This window comes from Halichoeres trimaculatus, unplaced genomic scaffold (genome assembly GCF_033239565.1).
Source record: "Halichoeres trimaculatus isolate MK-OKI-2021-1 unplaced genomic scaffold, fHalTri1.1 fHalTri1_scaffold_11, whole genome shotgun sequence".
Taxonomy (NCBI): domain Eukaryota; kingdom Metazoa; phylum Chordata; class Actinopteri; order Labriformes; family Labridae; genus Halichoeres; species Halichoeres trimaculatus.
The window spans coordinates 10,296,844-10,319,184 of record NW_027437189.1 but is presented as its reverse complement, the minus strand read 5'-3'; the positions used below and the strand labels follow the sequence as shown (position 1 = coordinate 10,319,184).

General features: G+C 40.3%; 2 protein-coding genes across 3 annotated transcripts; one reads left to right on the top strand and one right to left on the bottom strand.

Annotated features, from left to right (window-relative positions):
- Positions 1-7,412: 7,412 nt before the first annotated feature.
- On the top strand, positions 7,413-17,401 carry csf1b (colony stimulating factor 1b (macrophage)). 2 transcript variants are annotated; one of them, XM_074681997.1, is made up of 9 exons: positions 7,413-7,660; positions 9,262-9,381; positions 9,474-9,536; positions 9,649-9,819; positions 9,945-10,146; positions 10,237-10,373; positions 16,742-16,785; positions 16,878-16,912; positions 17,065-17,401. In XM_074681997.1, exons 1-8 carry the CDS (start codon positions 7,619-7,621, stop codon positions 16,909-16,911), a joined length of 813 nt encoding a protein of 270 aa, XP_074538098.1. In that variant the 5' UTR covers positions 7,413-7,618; the 3' UTR covers position 16,912; positions 17,065-17,401. The 2 variants fall into 2 exon arrangements, with proteins under 2 accessions (XP_074538098.1, XP_074538097.1); XM_074681996.1 differs by having other exon boundaries at positions 16,875-16,912; positions 17,065-17,400.
- A 2,237-nt stretch (positions 17,402-19,638) lies between these two features.
- On the bottom strand, positions 19,639-21,648 carry fmodb (fibromodulin b). The gene is made up of 2 exons (XM_074682249.1): positions 20,760-21,648; positions 19,639-19,790 (listed from the first exon to the last, which is right to left on the bottom strand). Exons 1-2 carry the CDS (start codon positions 21,646-21,648, stop codon positions 19,639-19,641), a joined length of 1,041 nt encoding a protein of 346 aa, XP_074538350.1.
- Between the last annotated feature and the right edge of the window lie 693 nt (positions 21,649-22,341).

Here is a 22,341-nt window from a genome sequence, read left to right as displayed (position 1 = left end):
TCTGAGCAAATGAAATGTGTCTTTGCATTACTACTGATACAATGGAAGCCTTCATTGTGTAGATTTAAAAGAAAAAAAGCAGTTTAACTGCAGGGGTTTACATTTGACTCTAACTTCATTACTGATTGAAATGTTTGTATTCAAGTCTTTAAGATTGTCTTGCATCCATTTTCCAACCAAGCAAAAGTTGAGACCAAAAGTGAAAACAGATTCTTGTAGCAGAGCAATTACATAAAAAATGCCATTGTTTAGAAATGTGTGTAAACATTTCTGTTTCATGAGGAGGCTGTGCTGTGCCATACTCAGTTTATAACAACCATCCCCCCGTGATTTGACAAAAACTGCAGGGTACAAGTGCTTTGTGAAAAAGTATTTTTTCAGTCAAACAACTCACGTTTGAGTTGTTTATTACAGCAGCAAAAACGTGGTATATGTTTGGCGCCCAGACTTCGGCCTCATCACTCCTTGCAGATAAGTTTACATGGAGACTTTGAGTAGCAAAGGGCATAACATACTGAACACAACCCCCCTCCGGTGCCTGCAGGTGGTTTCTGCGGTGGCAGTGGGGATGAAAGAACATGCAGCATTACCAATGCAGGGCAACAGAGGCATCGGCAGGCAGAGACAGAGGTTGGGGATTTTCAGTTTAAATAGACCGCCAAATTGAGAGGCAAAGGATGCGATTGGTAGATGGTTATGATGAGTGGGTTGTCTGCCTGAACCAGCTTGGAGGCTTCACTTCATTAATTTAAAGGTAGGGTCTGCAGGATTTTCCTTAAAAAAAAAAAAGAGTCAACTTTTACAGGAATAAGCCTGCTCAGCTGTCACTTCTGGGCTTCTCTACATGTGTCAGTGTCTATGTGCACCTCAACCTCCTCCTCTGTCTGTAAGTTGAGTCTTTAGTTGTATTGGGATGTTTCTAGGCCTAGAGTAAATGTGGTTACACAAGCCAATCACAGCGCGCCCAGTGTGAAAGTGACTTTGCATGTTGATAAGTAAGTGGAAGAAGCTAACCCAAGCAGCTATGACAGTGGATGTAGCATGGAGCAAGAAAACACAAAGTGAAACAAAATGCCAAAAAGATAATTCTTTTTTCTAAACAAGGGTGAAGCTTGGCTTGACTTTTACTCGCTTTTGGGCACTTGGAGAGCAGCTCATCCAAAAAGTGGCACAAGTTGTCTTACTACTGAGCAGGTATGTACCAAAACCTAGTGATTAGCTTGTGCTAACATGACAAGTCAGGTGTACGGCTCTTGAGTCTCTCCCACAAAGTGAAATGGTGCTACAGGTGCTTGCTGGGCCAGAGAATGTGTTCACATAGTCACAGTTGAAAGTAGTTGGTGTGTGCTGCCGCTGGCTCGGAGCCAAGGAGCAGCCCAGAGTTTTGCCCTTCTATCTGTCTGGTTTTACCCTTTTTGCTCAGTTGGGCTGATTTAAATATCCAGTGTATCCGGTCTAGTTTCCTCTATCCATAATTTTGCTCTTAAACAGAGTTGCAGAGTTGTTTACACTGTCAGAGTCCATTATTGAGAGTGCTATCAAACTTCTACTGCCTAGACTAACCAAATTTACTAAAAGAGCGAATTCAGAATTGCCCATTTGGGGATTTTTTTCTACAACGCTGATTTGCCCAGTTCTGTTGCCGTGTGCCCATCTTGCCTCAGCAACTGTTCCTTATTGGCTGATCATCTCTGCTTTAGGGGCCCCTTTTCCAGTGCCCCGAAAGCAGAAATGCTTAACTAATGTATATACATACATAATAAATACATAAAACTCCTCACATGCAAGGGCAGCGTCCTAGCGCCCTCTGTTGGCTAGCCGCCACTAATGGAGAGACAACACGTCAGATACGTGTCTCGTGTGAAGTCATGAGTGCTGCAGCCACATTGTGTGACATGAACTCCACTCGGTATATTGATGCTGTTGCTTGAAGAAGAATTACAGTAGATGTTTTTTTCTTAATTGAATCACCCTTTTTCATGAGTTTGCGCAGCTCGTGATCTCTGAATATTAAGAAATATCTTTTTCCTCAGCAGAACAGATTAGGAAAAAGAAATAATTTTTCTTACCCAGGAAATCATGTTTTACAGTTAGCCCAAGTCTAAAAATACTCAGAAATCATGAATCATGGCTCTCCAGGGTTAGTTCAAGAAGGACTGGACCATACAAAGACAGTAGTTTCTGCCTATTTAGCTGGTAGAAGATGCACAGAGATAACAAAACAATAAAAACCCAGAAATTTATCAGATGATGCTGTCAGATCTTTCTGTCCCCGTCTCTCTACATTGTTCGAGGATGATCCTCTTTGGCGACAAAGATCTGACAGTGAGCTTCCTCTCACATCCATGAATTGTCTTGGATTGGGTATCTGCCAGTTGCAGTAAGGTGAAGGTGGATATCCCTGTGCAGGAATTTAATCAGTAAATTCAAACCTTTGCAAAAACACCATTCTCAGCATGCTAGGCTGTGAGTCAACAAAAATACTGTGGCTGGACAGCAGCCCAAACAACGGCCCTGATGCATTCCAAAAATAACAGATATAAACATTTGGTGAGATACTATCTATATTGTTCTTGGCAAATGTATTTAAACAAACCATATAGGTATTTTGAAATTGAATTCCTTCAAAACTCACGCACTCAATGTGTAACACATTGCTTAACCAGGCTGTTATGTTCTGTCTGTACAAGTTGTTATTGTTACATGTACAATTAATAATAACTTAAAGCTAGGAAATGTTGCAAGATCTCAGAATTAGTGGCCTTTAGCACTGCATAGAATATACAGTGGGTTCATTTTTTACATTTAAAAAGCCAAAGTATGATACCAACAAAGAACCTGTCATGCAGAAATCACATTAGGAAAGAATGACTCATTCACTTGTATACGCTGAACTTATTTAATTATCCACTTTTTACCCGAGAGTTGAGTAAGAAGGGTGATATCATTCTCATATCTTTCCTTTTGATGTTGCTAGCAGACAGTGGGGGAAAGTCTACTTTGCCTCTGAGCTGAGATCTTATTGTCCCTAATATCTTCCTGATACAATAAAAATGGTTAACATTCAAGGCTCAAACCTCGAGGATTATCGTCAGAGGAAGCTGAGTTTGGCCTTTAATAAGTGTCACCTCTAGCTAATTTAAAATGAGATTAGCAGTGAGAAGAGAAATCTATGTTTTTCTCTCCTGAAAAGGATCTCTTGGATTTACTATGTAGTAATGGTAGACACTGGAGCTGAACTGTAATAAATTAAAAGAACAGAAAAGCAGAAGAAAGCTAGACGTTAGCTTTGCTTGGTGAGGTTGTGGTTGGTAGATGAGCACCAGTAGGACTTGATGAATATTTTTCAATACTACAAGTTACGGACCCATCTTAGAGCACCTAAACTAAGTCACAAATTTACAAAGTTTGCTTGTTGTCACATTTCAAACAGTGTAACTACAAATTATCCTGTTGCTTTAAGTCCTGCAAAGAGTTGCCTTGGAAAAAGGGACGTAGTGTTGAAAAGAAGATCTGATCTCTGTTAATTCGCTACATGTCAATGGGAGCTAGTGCTCATGGGAAAAGGAGTCTTTATTCTGGAAAAACACTGGCCCCTTTAAAGTCACCCGTGCACCTATTTATGTGAAAACCCCAATCTAAATAAATACAAAACTAATTAAAAAAAAAAAAAAGAGATTTTTCATCCTTTTCATTCTGTAAAATTTGTTTTATGACCAGAATTTATCTTCGGCCATAGCAGAAACATCCCTGGGTAAGAAATGGCCCCAGCAGTTTGCCGAGTCTATAGCTAATAAAATAAGAATACCAGGCACATACACGACTAACATATTCTTATTAGAAAATATTTTTTTAATCATGTGTAAAAAAAATTGAGAGCAAAAATGTTTTTTTTTTTTTTTTTAATTTATGGGTACTCAAATGCAGAATTTATGTTTAGTCAGTTTGGCTGTTTGTTTATGCTTTGTCACCTCACTCATTTTTTTTTGTTTCTTGTTTTTGATATTCAGTTTAAGATGAAAGTGGTATAAGTTTTTAAATCAGTTATAAACTTAGAAGTGGAGAGGCTTATTTTAAACAAGACACTGTTTAAATTTATTGAACAAGCACTGCAGAGCAGTCTTAAGAGCTGTTGTGGATTCTTAATATTCATATAAACTCAAACATGAGAAAAGAGGAGAGGATTTAAGGCACTGTGCTTTAAAATCTCCACAGATTTTAGTAACTTTTTGGAGGCCGAGTACTCACTGGGGACATGCAATATATGTTCCCAGGGTCCTCTTCTCTCCACGGGGTTTCTTACCCATGTGAATGTCCTCTTAAAATGATACCTGCCGGAGAATCTTTTCAGCAAAGATTTAGTTTTGACCAAATGATGAATATTTGTTGGGTCAGTTAGTGGCATGCGGAAAACAGGCCACAGGCTGGATTTGAACCCAGACCACCCACTGGAGGGCAAACCTCATGGGGTTCCACCTAGACTGCTAGGCCATATGCTCCCCAAAACTAAGACCTTCTATTTGATTGTGCACAAGACGGTTGCCTTGACTTCTAACGTTGCCTTCTCTACAGGGATAATGAAATCTTCACCACCTATATCAAACATGAACGTCTACCTGCCTCTGGTTTTCTGCAGTGTCGGCTGAATATATATCCTTCAGAGTCTGTGATAACTATTGTGAACAAAAAAATTGAATTTATGACTTTTCGTGCAATGGAGCAGGAAACACATCAAAACAAAAGTAGCAATAGTAAAAGTATTAAAACTTCTTATATGAAACAGATGAGCATTGAATACTGGATATAAACCCAAGACACTGCTGCCATGTTTTTTTTGTTTTTGTTTTTTTTTTGTATAGGCTTGAAGTCAGAAAAGCTTTTGGCTGATCATGTGAAAAAATGAGGCACATTACAGCTCAGCAGCTCTCCCATTGCTCCATTCGTGCCCTGATCAAGCGTCACACTTAAATCAGTTTGTTTCAGAACACTCCAAAGATGTTAAGACCGAAGCTATTGTATTTACAGTCAGTGAATCTGATAAAAAAAAAAGACCAAAACCCATCACTTTCAGGCCTTCCTTTCCTTGAGATGCTGTGTGTTTTCATGACAGCTTGTCAGTGCTTACTGTTCATTCAGTGGACTAACTGGCTCCAGTCTTCAGCACTGGCAAAGGAACCATCCATCCATCCATTTTCTATGCCGCTTGTCCTGTTCAGGGTCGCGGGTGGCTGGACCCTATTCCAGCTGTCATTGGGCGAGAGGCGGGGTACACCCTGGACTGGTTGCCAGTCAATCGCAGGGCTGACACATAGAGACAGCCAACCATTCACTCACACACTCACGCCTACTGACAATTTCAAGTGACAAATTAACCTGATGAGCATGTTTTTGGACTGTGGGAGGAAGCCAGAGTACCTGGAGAGAACCCACGCATGCACGGGGAGAACATGCAAACTCCACACAGAAAGGCCCATCGGCTGAGGTGGGGATTTGAACGCCAAGCAACCAATGCCAGTAAATTTAAAAAAAAAAAAATAAATAAAATAAAAAAAAACATCACCACTGGCGTGCCAGTGAATTTATGTTGCCTGAGACACTAGTTTGGAAAAACTCTGGTTTACTGCATAAAAGAAAAGAACATTAAGGATCAAGTTAAGTAAACATTCGCATTACAGAGACTTACTGCACCCAATCTGGTAGTTATTTCCAGAAAAGGCTTGCCTATAAAGAGGGACACCAATATTAGACTAATTGGTTGTTTTGGGCCATTAAGTATTTTCAAAAGGGGTTATGGTAACTGTCTTAGACCATATAAAGTATTGACAACATATTTGGTAGTCAGGCTTCATTAATGTTTGGATTGGTGCTTCAACTGAAATTTGTAAACAGATGGAAAACAAATACAGATTACCAGACTTTGCTGTTAAAGCTAAACTTTATAACTTCAACTCTCCAGGCGATTTTGCAGCAACAGCCCGGTTTATTGAATGGCCTATAGTGGTTAGTGCCGTCAAACTTAATGTTGCTGACATTTGCCCTTTTATAAACACATTACTGAGTTACATCAAGACTCTTTTACAGAGATGCTACTGTTACACTGTGTTAGCATTAACATCAATCATGTATCTGTGCATGTGGCACAAAATGTCCTACCCATTTGGCAAAAATTACAAAAAGGTTGACTGTGAGTTCTGTATTTAAATTCTGCAGTTTTAAACCAACAAAAAAAACCCCCACTGGTGCTATGACTGTAATTGAATGAGGTGATTCGATTTATGTTATCAGAGCTCAAATCTTGGGACAACGCTAAATGTTTTAGCTGTCACAGGGGGAGAACATTTTTACCCCTTTGCATCCTGTTGCATATCTTTGAGATGTTTCATATTTAGTTTTTCATGGATACCAAGTCTTGTGTGTAAAAGGTTGCTTTGCAAAGCAAATACAGCTGTCAGATAAATAAGCCAGAGTCAGCAGTGAAACACAATGGAAGCACAAATAAGAAACATTCAAGAAAACACAGCTCCCCCAATGCCATGGCACTTGAATAAATGTATAAACCTGCATCCCACTGCTGCATCCCAATAAAAACGGCAAACCTAGCAGTACGAAAGCAATAAATGACTTTGAAACATGACTTTACAATGTGTTCATAATGCCATGTGTGAGAATTCACTTCCTGTGTTAATAGATTCCAGGCCAAATGTGTGTTTTCTTTCCCCTCCTTTCGAGTCTGTCGATCTGTTATGAGACAAATTCCCCATCAAGCATCGCCCATAAGAGCGTTTATGTGTCTCTCGCCAGGGTTAGGTTAGGTCTTAGAAATAGTAGCAGGCGACACACCCACTGTCCCAAAAAAACCCTGAATTTCTTTCATTGCAACGTGACGTTGAAATATGAAAAAAAAAAAAAAAAAAGGTTTAGGATTCCTTAAGCAGCATGGAACATCTGCACTCTCGGACAACCTCTGGAGACCCCCACAGTGAGGAGGAGATCTTCCCTCTGAGCGATGACTGCATCTTATTTTTCTCACCCAGTGGGTCCACTTGATCACAGGATTTATTCTCCAGAGGAAAACAAGGTTGAACTGCCCCTGCTTAAATGATTATTCCGGGAGTTCATGTATGGATCAGTGTTTAAACGCAAGTTCTTTTTCAGTGCTACAGACTTTCAAGAACAGGAACAGATGTTATCAGAACCTCCAGACTCCCACGAGCTTTTTTGGGCTGTTTTTCTTGCTTATTCCTGAAGTGGATTTTGACTTAAGATATTGGACAAACAAACAAACAAAATTTTAAATCAAACTAAAACTTAAAAAACTGTTTGTCACAAGACATCTGCAGCGACACAGGACGTCGAGTTGTCATACAGAAGAGAGGTGGGAGGTCTTTAAAAAGGGCCGTCTGTCAGCTCAAACAGTTAGTCTGCTTTTGAACTCACTCCGTGCAGAAGGAGCACGTCAGACGATGCACTGAGGAACAATGCCACATGACTAAGTGGCATATTTACTCAACAGCAAATTCCTTTCTGTGGAGTGGAACTGAATATATGACAAGGATCTGTTTGCTTCAATGTATGTGACAGAGGAGTCTGGTGTTTTCCATTGTCAAACACGTACCAGATGACCATCCTTGTGTCAACCCTGATTCAGAGCAAAGTAAAGGTAGGTGAGAACTCTTTTACAACCTCTGCAGAAAAAGAAATGCTCCCAAAACATCTCAAGCAGAGCAATGCTGAAACAGACCTGTGCATGTTTGGCGTGTGGATAAAGTTGTTTTTGCTTGATTGTGGAGATTGCTGACCTACATTCAGATATCATAGACAGCATGGAGAAAAACAATCATGTGACAGGTGACATTTGCATCATGTGCTCCTGCATTTGCCACATAGCAGTCACATTAATAGCTTGATTAGATTACATTAATTTGATTATGTTTCATCATCAGTTATTGAGTGGGTTCTTAATAGCAGTCTGGTATGACGGTCTTTCAACTCACACCAAGGCATCTTGTTTTAGTTTCAGAATCACTTTTGTTGCCATCTTCACTGTTTCAAATAAAAAATTCAACAGTTTGTTACTTTTTTTCTTCGCTTTTATGCTTCAATTTATGGTGTCGCAAGATTCTCTCCTTTCCTTCAAGTCCCAGCAATAAATCTGCATGCACATTTTGTTCAGCCAAGATTCACGGGGAATCACGAGAGGGATCTTTTTTGGGGGAGAGAGTGCATGAAGTTGATGTGTCCTAAAGAGTTAAACTTTACGGCTCTAAGTAATATGAGGAACAGGCAACAAATAATGAAAGGGATACAAGCAGTCTCTTGTGGCTCAAAGAATTGTCCTTTGTGTCTTAATGTGTCTCAGAAGCCTAGAAGGAAACAGATAAATCATGTCTTATTGTTTCAGTTTAGTCTTGCCCTGACATCTGTCTTGACTGTTGCAAAAGCAGGGGTCAAGTGAGTCAAAAGGGCGATTACGAAGGCATACCGCTTTGGGCAGACATTTAGCCTGCAGTGTGAAAAACATATGCTTGTAACGCATCTTTTAATCCTCAGTGAAGGTCCATCTGGAGCCCATTTCACTGTACTAGTTGCCAAAAGGTGCTTGACAGCAGGCATCATTCAAGTCGATGTATGATGCTCAGGCCATGCTTTCATGGTAGAGGGCACTATTTGACCAGAAGTGGAACCAATCGCTTACCAGCTTAAGTTCCTTTGAGGTCAGGCACAGTTAAACCTCTGCTACTGGATGTGTCGCAGCAAAAAGCTGATACTTGATACGAGACGCTGTGCTGCAAATGAATAATAAACATTTTGCGCAGAGGAGGCACAGAGGAGGTGCTGTTGTTGATGTAACTGAGCAGCTTTTCGTGTTAAGTTGAACTTGGTGAAAACATTGTAAGAAGCACTCTTGGATGGAGGAGCTCAGTTGCATATACTGTAAAACAGCTTTTGGCCCATTGGAGAGGAAATTCCGTTGTGTTTGCTTTGAACTTTGTTTTCCTTGTAAAATAATTTATAAGAGAACGCTCTTGATGACAGGTTAGTGTGGAAAGCTGAATCAGACAGAGGCTACTATTTCGAGGGCATTCATATTGAAATGGTTAAGGATGCCTATGCGCCCTTTATGTCTCTGTGGTTGAGTTTGTGGAGTTTTAATTTTGGCATATATGTCTGCATGACCTTCCCTGCTGAATACATATCTGTCTGTGTTTGTGCTTAAGCTCCTCTTTGCAGATCTGTAAAGATTGTGTTTGGCTGTATCAGTTGCAGGTTAAGTGTCTGTGTGTGCTTATGTTCCTGAGCTTCCCTCTGACTATGACTGAGATTCCTGGTCCATGCAGACACTCCATCACTAGGGAGCACCTGCTAATAGTCAGGCATCTGGTAGGTGTTGAAACATTATGAAAACCAGTGCTGTTGGATTCAAAACAGCTCTTCGCTCAGAGGATGAAGACTTTCTGTTGTTGCCTCTGCAGATGGATAACCAGTTAAGAAGTGGGTGCTCCATCACCTACACGTTCACAGAGCGGAGGAGTTTGGTAAGGTAACATTTGTTTTATAGGGCTGTTTCCCTCCCAAGCCTTTGATTAAAACTTTCCATGATCTGAATCACGTGTAATGTTAATGACCTAACACCCTGATTTCCTGCAGAGTAAATGTTGCTTTGTTAAAGCTGCTTTACCGTGGATACTGGAGCTCCTCACCACCCATTTCAAATACAGTCGGGGTTCAGTCAATGACGGCTACGTTCAGTCCCTGAGGGCGCTCATCCTCAACATCTACTCCCAGAAATGTGTCCCTCAGATCAATGAGGAGGTGGAGGTGAGTGTGGGATTCTGGGCGGTTATGCCAAACGCCAGCAGAGAAATATGCACTGAGAAAAGCTGCCAAGGATGAGCTGATAGGTCTGCAAAACATTTAAGGTATTTTCTGGGATTCTGCTGCAGGATAAGCCAGAAAGTTTTGAGATGCTGTACCGAGGGTCTCCGTCCGAGGCGCTCCAGAAGGCCTCAGAGGTGTTGTCTGCTTACTGGGAGCTGGTGACGACAAGAGATGCACCGGTAGATTGGCACTGCCAGCAAGAATACACAGAAAGCTTTGGCTCCACGACAGAGCTGTTTACAGAGTCACCCACAGAACATTTAACTGGTGGGAATTTTATCTTCTGGAAAGTTCTCTGATGAATTCTACAGATGTCTGAGGCCCCAGAGATTACATATCACGTGTCCTTTTCTACAGAAAGTTACAGTAGCAACTCAGAGAAGGCCTCACACAGAAGGACAGACAGAGACCTGTACAAGCTTGGATTTATCATCGCCTCCATCTGCGGAGGACTGCTGTTCATCCTCACTCTCTACTGTCTCATCTCACAAAAGGTACCAACACTTCTGTTTTGTTGATTATGAAATCACATGCGCTCTCTCTAGCTATGCATTTCTATCATATTGCAATAAAGAAGGCCTCGGCCACTTGGCTGCGTCCTCAGGGGAACTCCCTCTTACAGAAAGACCAGCCCTCCCTCGCTGGCAAATACTGAGAAGAACAAAACACGGTGGAGGCGGATGCAGGCAAAAGTACTGTTTTGCAACAGTGAACGCACAAAATGTGTAAAGCTATTTGAAGCCAATCAAGACTGTTTGCATCCTCAGGTTTTGGTTTTATTTGAAAGTAAATTTTGATTCCCAGATATTTCGACCTGTTGAGTCTCTAAATCTTAAGTTTTTGTCATTCATTCCCCCCAATTCCCAACTTTAATATCATTTAAGAATCATTCAGCATCTTCTAAAAACATGCATTCCACTAGACCTTTATATTTTGTTTTCATTATTGAAAGAAAACATTGGACAGTTAGGCTAAAAACCTGAAAACCCCATAAACAAAAGCTTAACTAACCACATGCTGGTACAAATATGTCTTCTATAAAGCACCAATTTGTTAATAGCTCTTGTACAGCTTACAAGTTGATTTGATTTTGGCACAAGTTGAGTTGTTTTGAGTCTGAATTTAGACATGGGAGGCTAATTTAATATTTGATCTGTGGGAATTGGAAGCATATTTGCATGAGACTGAACTCCTCAAAGGCTTATGTGCTATAAAGGGAATCTGGAAAAAGTTTTATACTTTTTTAAAAATATTTTTTCTTGAGGGGCTTGAGTGGTACAAAAGCTACTCTACATTTGTTTTTAGTGTTTCCTTTTGTCACATTTCATAACCTAGATTCAATTTGTATTCCAAACTCCGCCAACACACGTACACATGTACAAGGCATTTGGCGGCCACAGCATAATACTTTATTTCCAGTGCCAATCAGTTACACAAGCCTATGCCATATGTACTGTATATTTGTTGCATATGTGCTGTGAGGGGCATAACCGCCTGTAAGAACATGCAAACTGCGAATGTGACGCAGCTGAAAAATTAAGCGCTGCATTGTGTTAAGTGCTTTAACAAGCGTGCTGAATGGCATCACAAGGGAGGCAGGGGATGTGTCCATGTTTGCACACCAAACCAGAAATGAGGGACACTTACGTCAGCGACTCTGCATTCAACTGAGTAAGAGCTCTGCACAAGTGGCAAACTTTTAAGTGGGGGTGTTAGGCCTGTGGTTTACAAGAATTTGGTTGGTCAGATGCTGTTTTAGTTTTATTTCTCTTAAGAAAACACAACAGACTTCACATGTGACTTAGAAAATTATCAAAGAACCTCACAGCAAGCTCATGTAAATAAAAGAAAGAGGAGACTTTCTTTAATTTGCTGTTATGAATTGATCCTGTTGTTCAGAGTGCAGTCTTACTCACAGTTGGCTCAAGGTTATTGGCAAAACAGCCCACAATAATAATAAAGTAATTACGAAACTTCAAAAAGACTTGGTTACACAGAGCATTCAACTGAAACATTCAATTTTGGTCGAACAGTCCTCTTCATTAGCTGAGGATTTGGCTAGCTGGTGTAACCAATTTTTTAATAAAAATCTGATTTTGTACAAAAATGTTACTATGAATCTGATTTGAGAAGTCTGAGACAGACAGTAAAATGAAATTTTACATGATTTTTAACAAGCAGACCCCAAAATAGAGAGAAAACATTGTTGATCAAGGCATACTGGCTTGTTCAGTACAACAAATACTGTATTATTAAATTTAGAAATTAAATATTTTAAATGTACACTGAGATTATATTTTATTACAAATAATTCATTTCATCAGTACACTTACATAACTCTCAGGAAGGTGAATTACTTAATAAGTGTCATGCTTTTATGGTTACACCATTTGGCAATTTAATGGGAGTGATTCTTTAATTGGTTGAAAATGGTAGAAATATCATATAAAACACTATGACACCAACAGAAATACAAAGTACACATTCAAACAAACATCTAACCTGTTGTTCTGACAAGTTTAAAGCACATTTTTTGTTACTGTCCTGTAAACACCCTGTTAGCATCTTTGTTACTAAAATTAGCACTCAGGGGTTGTTTCGCTCAATATCGTGCAGTCGCTCATTTGTCTCTAACAAATTAGCTCAAAGTTATGTCACCTCTCAACAGGCAACTGTTAGAGTGATTTATCTGTAATCCTCCAAAAATCGCTACGCTAAATGACGTACAACCATAGACTGTAAAAAAAAATGGACGCTTGCTAGGGTCGAAGTGAGGTCTCCACAAAAACTGCTCCCCCTGGTGACTGGCTGCAGTATAGGTTAAAAAATCCAGCTTCTCAGCCATTCCAGATGGGCTGTGGTCAAACTTTAAAAAAATAGAAACTTTCTCACATCCGATTGTTGTGGTGATTTGAAGATATAATTTGGCTGTCTTGTATTCAAGTCCTCTTTTTTCTGAAAAGTTTCGTTTTCATTGGTTATACGAGGTTAAGAATGAGGTTTTACATAACGTTTAACGATGATTGACAGATGCCGTTCTTGTAAATTTTTGGGGGGGATTGTAAAACATGTTGGGAGGTAGGGTCAAGAAGTGATTAGACTCTTGCAAGAAAAGAAAAAAAGTATTATTTTTGTCACCCAGCTCCACTCAGATTCTCCCAGAATCCCTCATTGTCTCTACTGCGCAGACTCTGGCTGCAAACTGCTACAATGGTGGCGCCTGTGACGGGGGTATTTTGGCTTCAAAACCATACAATGATAAGTGATGATGCCACACTGTCCACTCTATAGGCAGTCTATGCGTACAACAAGAAGCAAAGATCAAGGCTGCACCTACACTCACTATTTTTAGTGCATGAGTGCTAACTACGCTGACATATGCTGACAGTATAGGAAAACGTAGTGCACTGTGATTTCTCAAACTGGTCGGAAATTTGACTGTGTAACCCTGGACACTTCTCACACTCAATGGTTGCAATATTGGCTAAGTATGGAAAGGGGTGGAAATGGATTAAATAATAGTTGATGATTGCAGTTAAAGGGGCTGTGAGGAGTTTGAAAGTGTTCTTGAAAAAATCTTTCTTCTAGATCAGTGTTTCTCAAATTGTGGTCCGTGGACCACTGGTGGTCCGCCAGTGCCCCCAGTGGTCCGCAACAACCGTGAGGGAAATTGTGTTTTTTTTTAATGGGACACTCGGATAAAAAGAGGGGGTGGGGGCGAGTTGTTCAGCTGCTACACATATTGATAAAATCTACAAAAATTGGTCCATAAAAGCATTGAGTAATTGAATCTAATCTCAGTACTTATGTATTTAAATACTGGAAATTTTAATAATTATGGAATACTATATCAGTAATGTAGTTATACTTAGATTTTTAGGTCCATTTTCTCCCTCATTCCAAAAAAAAAAAAAAAAAAAAAAAACAAGAAAAAAAAGCCCCACCAAACTATGAGGGACTAAGTGCACTTTTTTGCTTTAGTCACTATCATTGTGAAAAATACTTGTTCTGAATAAAGGGAATTGAAGAAATTAAATGTATGGTTTCATCGTAAAAATAATTGGCATAGTAATCTATTTTCAAAATAATTGTTAGTTGCAACCCTAGCAAGTTGTAACATGTATGATTTGAGTTTATAGTACATCAGTTTGTTCTCTGGGGAGTTGTTCTCGGGCTATTTAGCTTGTAGTGGTCCGCAAGATATTTCTGGGGGGATAAGTGGTCCTTGGTATGAAAAAATTTGAGAAACACTGTTCTAGATATATGCCCGCTCGTAATCCACACTTTAAAATGAGATTTATAGCTTCTTTATAGCTTCTTTATAGCTTCTTTGTGGCTTTCCGATCAGGTCACACCGGCTGACAAAGTTTAGAAGTGAGAAGAGACAGCTAGTTTTTCTCTGCTTGAAAACAATTTTTGTGGTTAATTTTGTAGTGATGGTGGACACAGCAGTCCAACTGTGAGACACAAAAAGGAAAGAAGAGCAGAGGAAAGCTAAACAGGAGAGTGATACAGCCTAAGCTAAAGGCTAAAAGGGCTAAGTTGTTTGTGATAATGTCCATTCCAGCCCACGTGCAGCAGCTATTCTGCAGTGCTCTATTCAAACTCTTCAATAAATTGAAGACTGAGGTTACGTTAGCCTTGCTTGGTAGATAACCAGGATTCACAAACATTACACATTACCTATGCATGGCTGTTAAACTACTGTGCAGTCTGACAGTTTGCTTGTTGACACGTTGGCTTCTGGATAAGTCGTAGCACTGGGCTACTAGCAGCGCTACATATAGCCGGCTACTGACGTACAGTACACACTTATGTTTGCTTGTTGTCACACTCCAAAGAACAGCGCTATGTAACTGTACTGATAAATACCTTACCTTGTCGCGTTGAATCTGGTAAAAAGTTGTCTTAAGCAAAGAAAATCAGTTCCAAAACAAACACACGCCTGGTTTGAAGTCACATTTTTTCAACAGTGTGCGTGAGACTCCAGGCCAGAAGGTGGCGAGACAGTCCAATGAAACAGATCCTCCTCACAGCAGCTTTAATGAATAACAGAAGAACAGCTGTGAACAGTTGTGAAATGTGATCCTAGTATGCATTAAGTGTGGAGCTGCAGCATTTAATTTGGGACTTCACTAATCTGTAAGATTTTGTGCACTGTTCTAGTAGGTGTATAGTGTACACAGTGCACTAAATGTAAGTGTGCGCCATCTGAGAGACAGCCCAAATCAGAAGCAATCGTTATGTATAATTGTACATATCAGTTATCCAAATAGCAATCTGATATCCCTACATTTGTTTAGTTGGGGCTTTTATTTTGAAAAGATTGGGCGGAAGGTGGGGATGACTTTTTCAGGGTGAGAACAAGACCCTGTTGAGACCCCCTTACACCAAAGTTTCTGAGGCTCTGTATTTCTGGCAGTGACTGCATGAACACCGGTAGAAGGCTTAAATAAAGAGAATCATCCTCCACCAATGGGAGGCTGCTTGTACTGTAGCCTTTGGCGAGGCTTTTTGTCCGTAGCTTTTGCCTGTATCACTTTATTTCCTGTCTCGCCTTTTTGCCACAGTGTTTGAGCAAATGTTGCCCCGCTGACTAACTCCCTTTAAGGCTGATGTACTAAACTCCCTTCTGACTTTAATTAACATCATCTGTTTTCTCAGTGAGCATGTGTGACTACAACAGGATGAAAGGACTCATAATGCTGTGAAAGGAAGTGAACAGTATGAGGATAGATGCACAACTTGGGGCAGTTGCATTTCTGTAAATATTAACTTTAGACCCTGTGGAGTCAGCGCAAGTGAGTGGCTCTAATTCTTCATGGTACTGTGAAGAGTGGTACAGGGTTATGTCATGCCATTTTAAAAAGCCTAAATCCTGTTCATTTCCCCAAATTTTTCATGGCTGTTAGCTGAATGAGCTGCGTAATTACAATCTCTATGGGAAACGTATCCCTGTCCAAAAAGGTTGTGGTTGGATTTAGAGTGCGTGCAGAAACAGTTAGTGGGGGTTCTGCACTTTGATGTAATGTATATGTTGCTACAACTCAAGGCCTGTGAGTGAGTTCACAGCTACAACTTAGCTGTAAATTTTGAACCTGTCTCTGACACATGCAAGAGCTCCGTCCATCTGCATTTTTTCTGAGGAGAGGCAATAGGACAGACTTGATATCCACGCTTCACCATAGCCAAGTCTGTAAGTGCGTGAAGATTTAAACCTGAGCCAAACATACGGCTCCCTTTAGTACAAAACCGATGGTCTCTTTCAAAAGGCTTTGAATTCCCATCTCTGCTGCTCTGTTTTCCCTCCAGAGGACAGCTTTTGGCCAGGTTCCTTTCGTAACTGACCTGTGACCCACCTCTGTTGCCACCTGCTAGCTGAGAACAAGGAGCTAGCTTTGCTTTGTCTACAGGGGGATTACCAAACAATGTAAACATCACATTTCTGAGGACTTTTAAGTGTAACTTAACCCAAAGTGTTGATTTAAACTCTGAACAGCTCAGCTGCTGCAAATTTGAAGGGCCCCTGATAAGATTTTTAGGATTATTGTATAAAGCAAAACACAAGATACATATTCTTGGTGAAAATATGTTAAAAATATTCTTACTTCTTTCATTGTTGTTTCTGCTGCTCTGTCAACTTTACATCTATATTCTGACATAACAAGTATGTTGCTTTAACACCTTCCACACCAGCCTTGTACCCTGTCATCACACAGAAACCCTGACACATTGTTTCAGAGTAGTTCAGTGTTTTTATCACACGTGAAATGAGGTGCTTGTACCTTAACATCACCTCCATAGCTCTCACCATATGTGGCCTTCTGATTTTATTGTCATACTCTTTTCTCTTTCCAAACAGAAGAACCACAGCTCACACAGATCGATATCATACACAAACTCAAGGTAAGAACACATCAACATTTACAGTTTAAAACAACCGATCCCCTTTGTGTTTTATGGACTAACGCATACCTCTGTCATCTGGATCAAAGCAGAGACCTCCAGGACATGGAGATGGAGCTACAATAGTGTGAGTGTCCTCTCCTATATAAAAGTGTTATAGATGGTGAAACATCCAGAGCCAGAACCTATTAAAGAAACACCTGTGTCTGCTTCAATGTAAAGTATGACGGCACATCACATACATCTTTACATTTTATGTGTTATTCTCCTTCCCTACAGGCAGTAAAGAGCGCATCCCTGCAGCAGCAGACAGAGCACATGTGAAGCTGTACATTTTACCCATCATGAACAAGTTTCCATATCTGTGCAACTTATCATGCTCACCTATTTAATCAGAAGCTTACCTTTGACAGAGAGCAGAGACAGACCTTATTTTGAGAACCATGCTATGTATATAATGTTTATGCGTTATCTACTGCAGATATCTTCCACTAAAAAAAGTTTTATTTTTACACTAGTTATGTATGTTGGATAATGTTTCTCCATTTGCTACCATTTAACCAAATGTTCATAATGATGTTTGCAGAACACTTCAAGTTATTTATTAGTTTGATGTTATTCAATCACTGTACTGATAATAAAAGTTATATTAATAGTGATATTGCAAAATAAGATGCAGTCCAGCTAGCAGTGCATTGATATGTGAACATCGTAAAATCACATCTAAAGAGCAGGTAATGGTCTCATTAAAAGATTCATGCCACTTTACAGCTGTACTCATTTAACTCTTTTATGAGGACTCTTAAATGTTTTTATTCATGCAAAAACAGTGTTTCCCACTGATTTGAGAATGCAGATCAGTGTATAATGTCCAAGCTGCTAGTTTTAAAAAGGAATGATCGATGATTTGTATTCAGTTTTATTGCAAAACAGTATGAATGTTAACACATCTACCCTGGGGTATGTTCTGTTGACGGTCACTCACACTGGGTTTGCTGATATTGGCTGAGGTGGATACTGATCCGGATAGATTCACAGCAGTCGCCGCTGCAGCTTCACAAGAGGTGTCTTCACCATGCAGGGCGTGACAGGGTTTGATCAGATATGATAAGATGAGATGGCTGTTAATGTTCTTGAAGAAATTTATCTTGGATGCATCAAGTATCCACTGTTTGAAAAACACAAAGTCACATGAAGGGAAGAACGTGGTGGTTTTGGCAAACAGGATAATGCTTATGCAGAAGGGGGATGAGAGGTGGGGGGGGTCTGATGACTTTCACTCATGTTTGCTCAGGGATAGTCCAGCCTTATGTTTTACAATAATAAATTGCATAATGCCAGGGTCTGAGAACAATCCCTTGCACCTTGTCATGTGACTGACTGAAGAGCATGTCAGCAAATCTTGTCCAAACTTTCCCACATGTGATCGTGTGCATATGTGTTGGCTGCTGTTTTGTTTTTAACAAGTCAGTGTAGGAAGCAGGGAGAGAGAAAGAAAAAATAAGCCCTACCTCACAGCCTCTGGAGAACCATGTGCGGTAGGGCTGTGATTTCACATATTTTGTTAAAACCTTAATTTTACAGGCTACTGCTTATCAGTTTATGAACTACTGTGGCCCTGGCAGTGATCCATTTTTCATCCCAAAACATCGCTCCATTACAAAGTAAGGAAAGTATTCCTGTAATTGAATTTAGGGTCCTTCTGCACAGGATTAAAGGCAGCTGTGGCAGATGAAAAGGCGAGTTGTCTTCAACAATAAATATGTGGGAACTGCCTGAGACCAGTTAGAGCTGTCAAAAGAGTCGCCACCCTCTTTTCTCTTTGCCAGCCTCTTTTACCTTTGAATTGAGGAAACGGAAGATTACAACAATTAACTGTGGATACTTCTTAATTTGGTTTTGATACAGAATAATGGATTCTCTGGAGGGAAAAAAACTAACTTACTAAGTATCAGCTATCCAGCTAAGTCTTAGAAAAAAGCTGAACTAAATTAATTTGAAATGAAAAAATTGAACATCAACATACTAGCTTCAGCTGTTTCAACAACAGTGTTTCTGTTATAATTAAAACAATACACACTTACTAGGAAATCTAGAAATATTTATTTATGAAAAAAAAAGTCCTGAAAAAAAAAAAGTCACTACTAAAAAGAATCAAAACACTTGATAATAGTTAAAAAATACAGTCATAAAACAAAAACCTGATTATCGCCACATAAACTTTTAGCTTCAAACATATGTTTTCATCTGATATACGCACCACCAACGTGGTCAAAGAAGTTAAATATAAAAGTACAAATTAGAAACATGATGATAAAACATTAAAAAAGTATATACCAGATGGGATGTTTCAATGAAACTGCTGTTTTAACCTCTGTTTTATCATCCAGGACCACACGGTGGAGGCAAAGATCAAACTGATTCTCACACCATTTCTTTGAGGTTCTGAAGAGGTTAATGTTTGGTGGGCGACATAGCAAAGACTTTTAATTGCTATCACCTGTATGTTTACACAAGGGGGATTATCCTGCCAGAATCCTAGAGCTGATAATCTAATAAGTTTGTTGAAAGACAGCCCATCTTGGGGCCTCTTCTTATTGCTTTTTATGACCCATACGACATCTGGATACGTGATTATACAACTGTGGTATTTCCCGTTGACTAACACTGGAACTGTTTGATCATTTGAAAATATCAAAAATGGCCCTCACAGAAGCTTTAAACTACAAAAAAATATATTTTGAGGGGGAGGACTCAACTAATTTGGTCCAACTGAGTCACGGATAACAAAAGATCCTACATTTCTCTGTGGATGACTTGTGATGCATCACACATGCAAGAAAACAGGAAGCGCTACACATCAATGGAGGCAACGCGCCGCAAACAGTAGGCAGCCTCAGCTGGAATGTCTCTGGCACTGATCTTGTTGGCGTCCAACCGCAGCACTCTCAGTTTGGAGAAGTTTCTTACGTCGACGGTTCTGCAGAAACTCTTCAGTGAGAACTCTGGAAGAAAGCAGACGGGAAAATGTGAAGGATGGTCAGAGCTGCTGTAAACTCCTCCTGGGACATTAAGAAATAAGATGCTTCAGTCCATTCTCTCATTTCTTCCAACAGCTACTCAAGAAGCCACTTGGAGATGCTTTGACCATAAATTGTTCCCTGTGTTTAAAACGTTTCCTTGAGTTTGCATTGTTTCTTATTTAACAGTGTGGTGTTTTTTTTTTTATTGGTTGCATTGATTTTGTAACGGGCATGTGCTTTTAAATCTGGAAAATCCCTTCTTTCAATGCTGGCATCAAACTAATACACGTTTTCTGTGGGGACATCTAGTGGTGAAGAGTTCTCTGTCTCCACGCCCACAGAGATGAGTCGTACAGATGGGCGTGGCAAAAAAAAAAAAAGAAAAAAGGGCGACACATCCAACATCAAGAGACAGCATGGACAAAAAATATGGTTTATGTAGCTGAGGTCAACATCAAAATCTGAAAGTCAAGGACTTTAGATAAACAAAGTGGTTGAGCTGGTAGACTTTTGATTTTCATTTAATTGTTGTTCAAAACCCACAAAGTGACTGGGGAGCTTTAAACCGGAGGGGGAACAACTGTCTATAAAGTTGACTCTGAGATAAATTAAATTCCTTCTTCTGCCAATTCATTGTGCAATCCAATTTTACAGATTTGTTTGTAAAGGTTCTGCCTGTTTTGATACCAGAGTGTGTTTCCTGCTGCGACAACTGACCCAATTACGCCAGTCAAATCTGAGGGAAACAGCTTTAGTTTATGTCATTTAAAATGTTAGTGGGGTCAGAAAAAAGGACTGGCAGCATCTACAGTATGAGAAGACAGTAGTATTAGAAAACAAAACCATTTTGGGTTGTATTCTTCACTGTACTTTTATACTCTGTATGATTTTGAAATTGTTTAAATGAGAACAATCAAAACTGCAAATGTGTAACAGAAAACTTATTCATACCTTTGATCTTATTGGCATGTAAATATAGGTTCTCCAGGTTCCTACTGACAACGGGGATTTTCTCCAGTTTATTGAAAGAAAGGTCAAGCTCAACCAGCGTGCTGATGTTGAAGACGTTGGAGGGAAGTCCTTTGTCCGTCAGCTTGTTGTGAGCTAACCGGACAAAGTGCAGTTTAGGATACATGGTGAGAAATCCTGCTGGCACACTTTCGATGTTGTTATACTCCAAGTAGAGCTGCTGCAGCCTCTCAGGGAGGTTCTCAGGGATTTTCTTGAGCTTGTTTTTCCTCATATCCAGCATGGTCAGAGACTTCAGTCCCTTACACGCACCTCCTACGTCCTCTATTGCATTAGCCTGGAGTTGCAGCGTGGTGAGGTCGATCATCCCCTCGAAAGAGTTGGAGCTGAGTTTTGAGATCTTGTTGTGACCAAGTCGTAGGGTTGTGATAGCCTTTGGCAGGTTTGGTGGCACACGTGTGAGCTCATTGTGATCCAAGTAGAGCTGGTCCAGGTTCTTGAGCTTGCTGAACACATTCTTGCCAATCTTGTCTGAGTTAAGCTGGTTGTTGAACAGCACAACCCAAACTAAATTAGTTGCATTGTCAAACACTCCATCCTGGATGCTTGTGATTTGGTTGTGCTGCAGGTAAGCATACTTAATGTGTGAGGGGACGTAGGGGACATGCTGAAGGTTACGGCCGTGACAGTACATAGCTGTAGGGTAGGCAGACGGGCAGTCACACTCCAGGGGGCAGTCCACATCCTCAGCCTGCCAGCCCGCATATCGCCGCCGCCCTCTCAGCTGGGACAGCCACTGGAACTGGCTGTAGCGCTGGCTGACACCCAGCTCCACTAGAGCCAGCATGAGGAGGACAACCACTGTCTGCATGATCACTGGTAGAAACCAAGAAAGAAAGAAAACTGAAGTGAGGTCAAATTCAATTAACAATTTGAAAATCAAGGACTAACTCAAATGATTCAAGTTATATCTGAATTATCTGCTGTTCTTTTCAGATAAACAGTAGGTACAGTAGTGCTCCTACCGGTTGGTGGATCAGAGACGACACCTCCTCCCTTGCGCACCTCTCCTGTGTCTCCCTCAGACTGCAGGAATATTTTGGTGGTATAGAGTAAATAACCCCCTTCCAACACAGCTGCAACCCCGCCACCCAGACTCATTAGAGCACATACATCTTTCCACTTGCTTGTAGAACCTACAATATGCACATCACCTCCAGCCATGTCAATATCAATCCCATCTGTGGACCCGAGCAGCCATCTGCTTTTTAACAACCCTGTTTTCCCTTACTGTGTTGTGCCTTATCATTAGCACAGCCACTCAGGGCCTAGCTAGCTTTATAAGCGTGTTGTATACGTTGGAAAGAAGGTGGGGGGTCATGGTATAGAAAGTATACTAAGCTTTACAAGATGCTGTAATTGGTGGTGGGTTTCTCAAATAAAAAAATGCAGCTCCATTAAAGTTTAAAATGTAACTCTGGAGTTGCAGCATGCTCTTGTTCGTTATACACTAAACATCTTAACATGTAGCAGTGCTGACAAAGCCTGTCATTTGTCCCCAGTC

What these genes read in the sequence shown, in the direction of transcription:
- csf1b (XM_074681996.1), top strand. Translation starts at nt 7,619, where the DNA reads ATGACCATCCTTGTGTCAACCCTGATTCAGAGCAAAGTAAAG. An exon ending in TGCTAATAGTCAGGCATCTG is followed by an intron (nt 9,382 to 9,473) that starts GTAGGTGTTGAA and finishes TTGCCTCTGCAG; the next exon opens with ATGGATAACCAGTTAAGAAG. An exon ending in ACCCACAGAACATTTAACTG is followed by an intron (nt 10,147 to 10,236) that starts GTGGGAATTTTA and finishes CCTTTTCTACAG; the next exon opens with AAAGTTACAGTAGCAACTCA.
- fmodb (XM_074682249.1), bottom strand. Translation starts at nt 21,648, where the DNA reads ATGCAGACAGTGGTTGTCCTCCTCATGCTGGCTCTAGTGGAGCTGGGT. An exon ending in ACATGCCAATAAGATCAAAG is followed by an intron (nt 19,791 to 20,759) that starts GTATGAATAAGT and finishes GCTTTCTTCCAG; the next exon opens with AGTTCTCACTGAAGAGTTTC.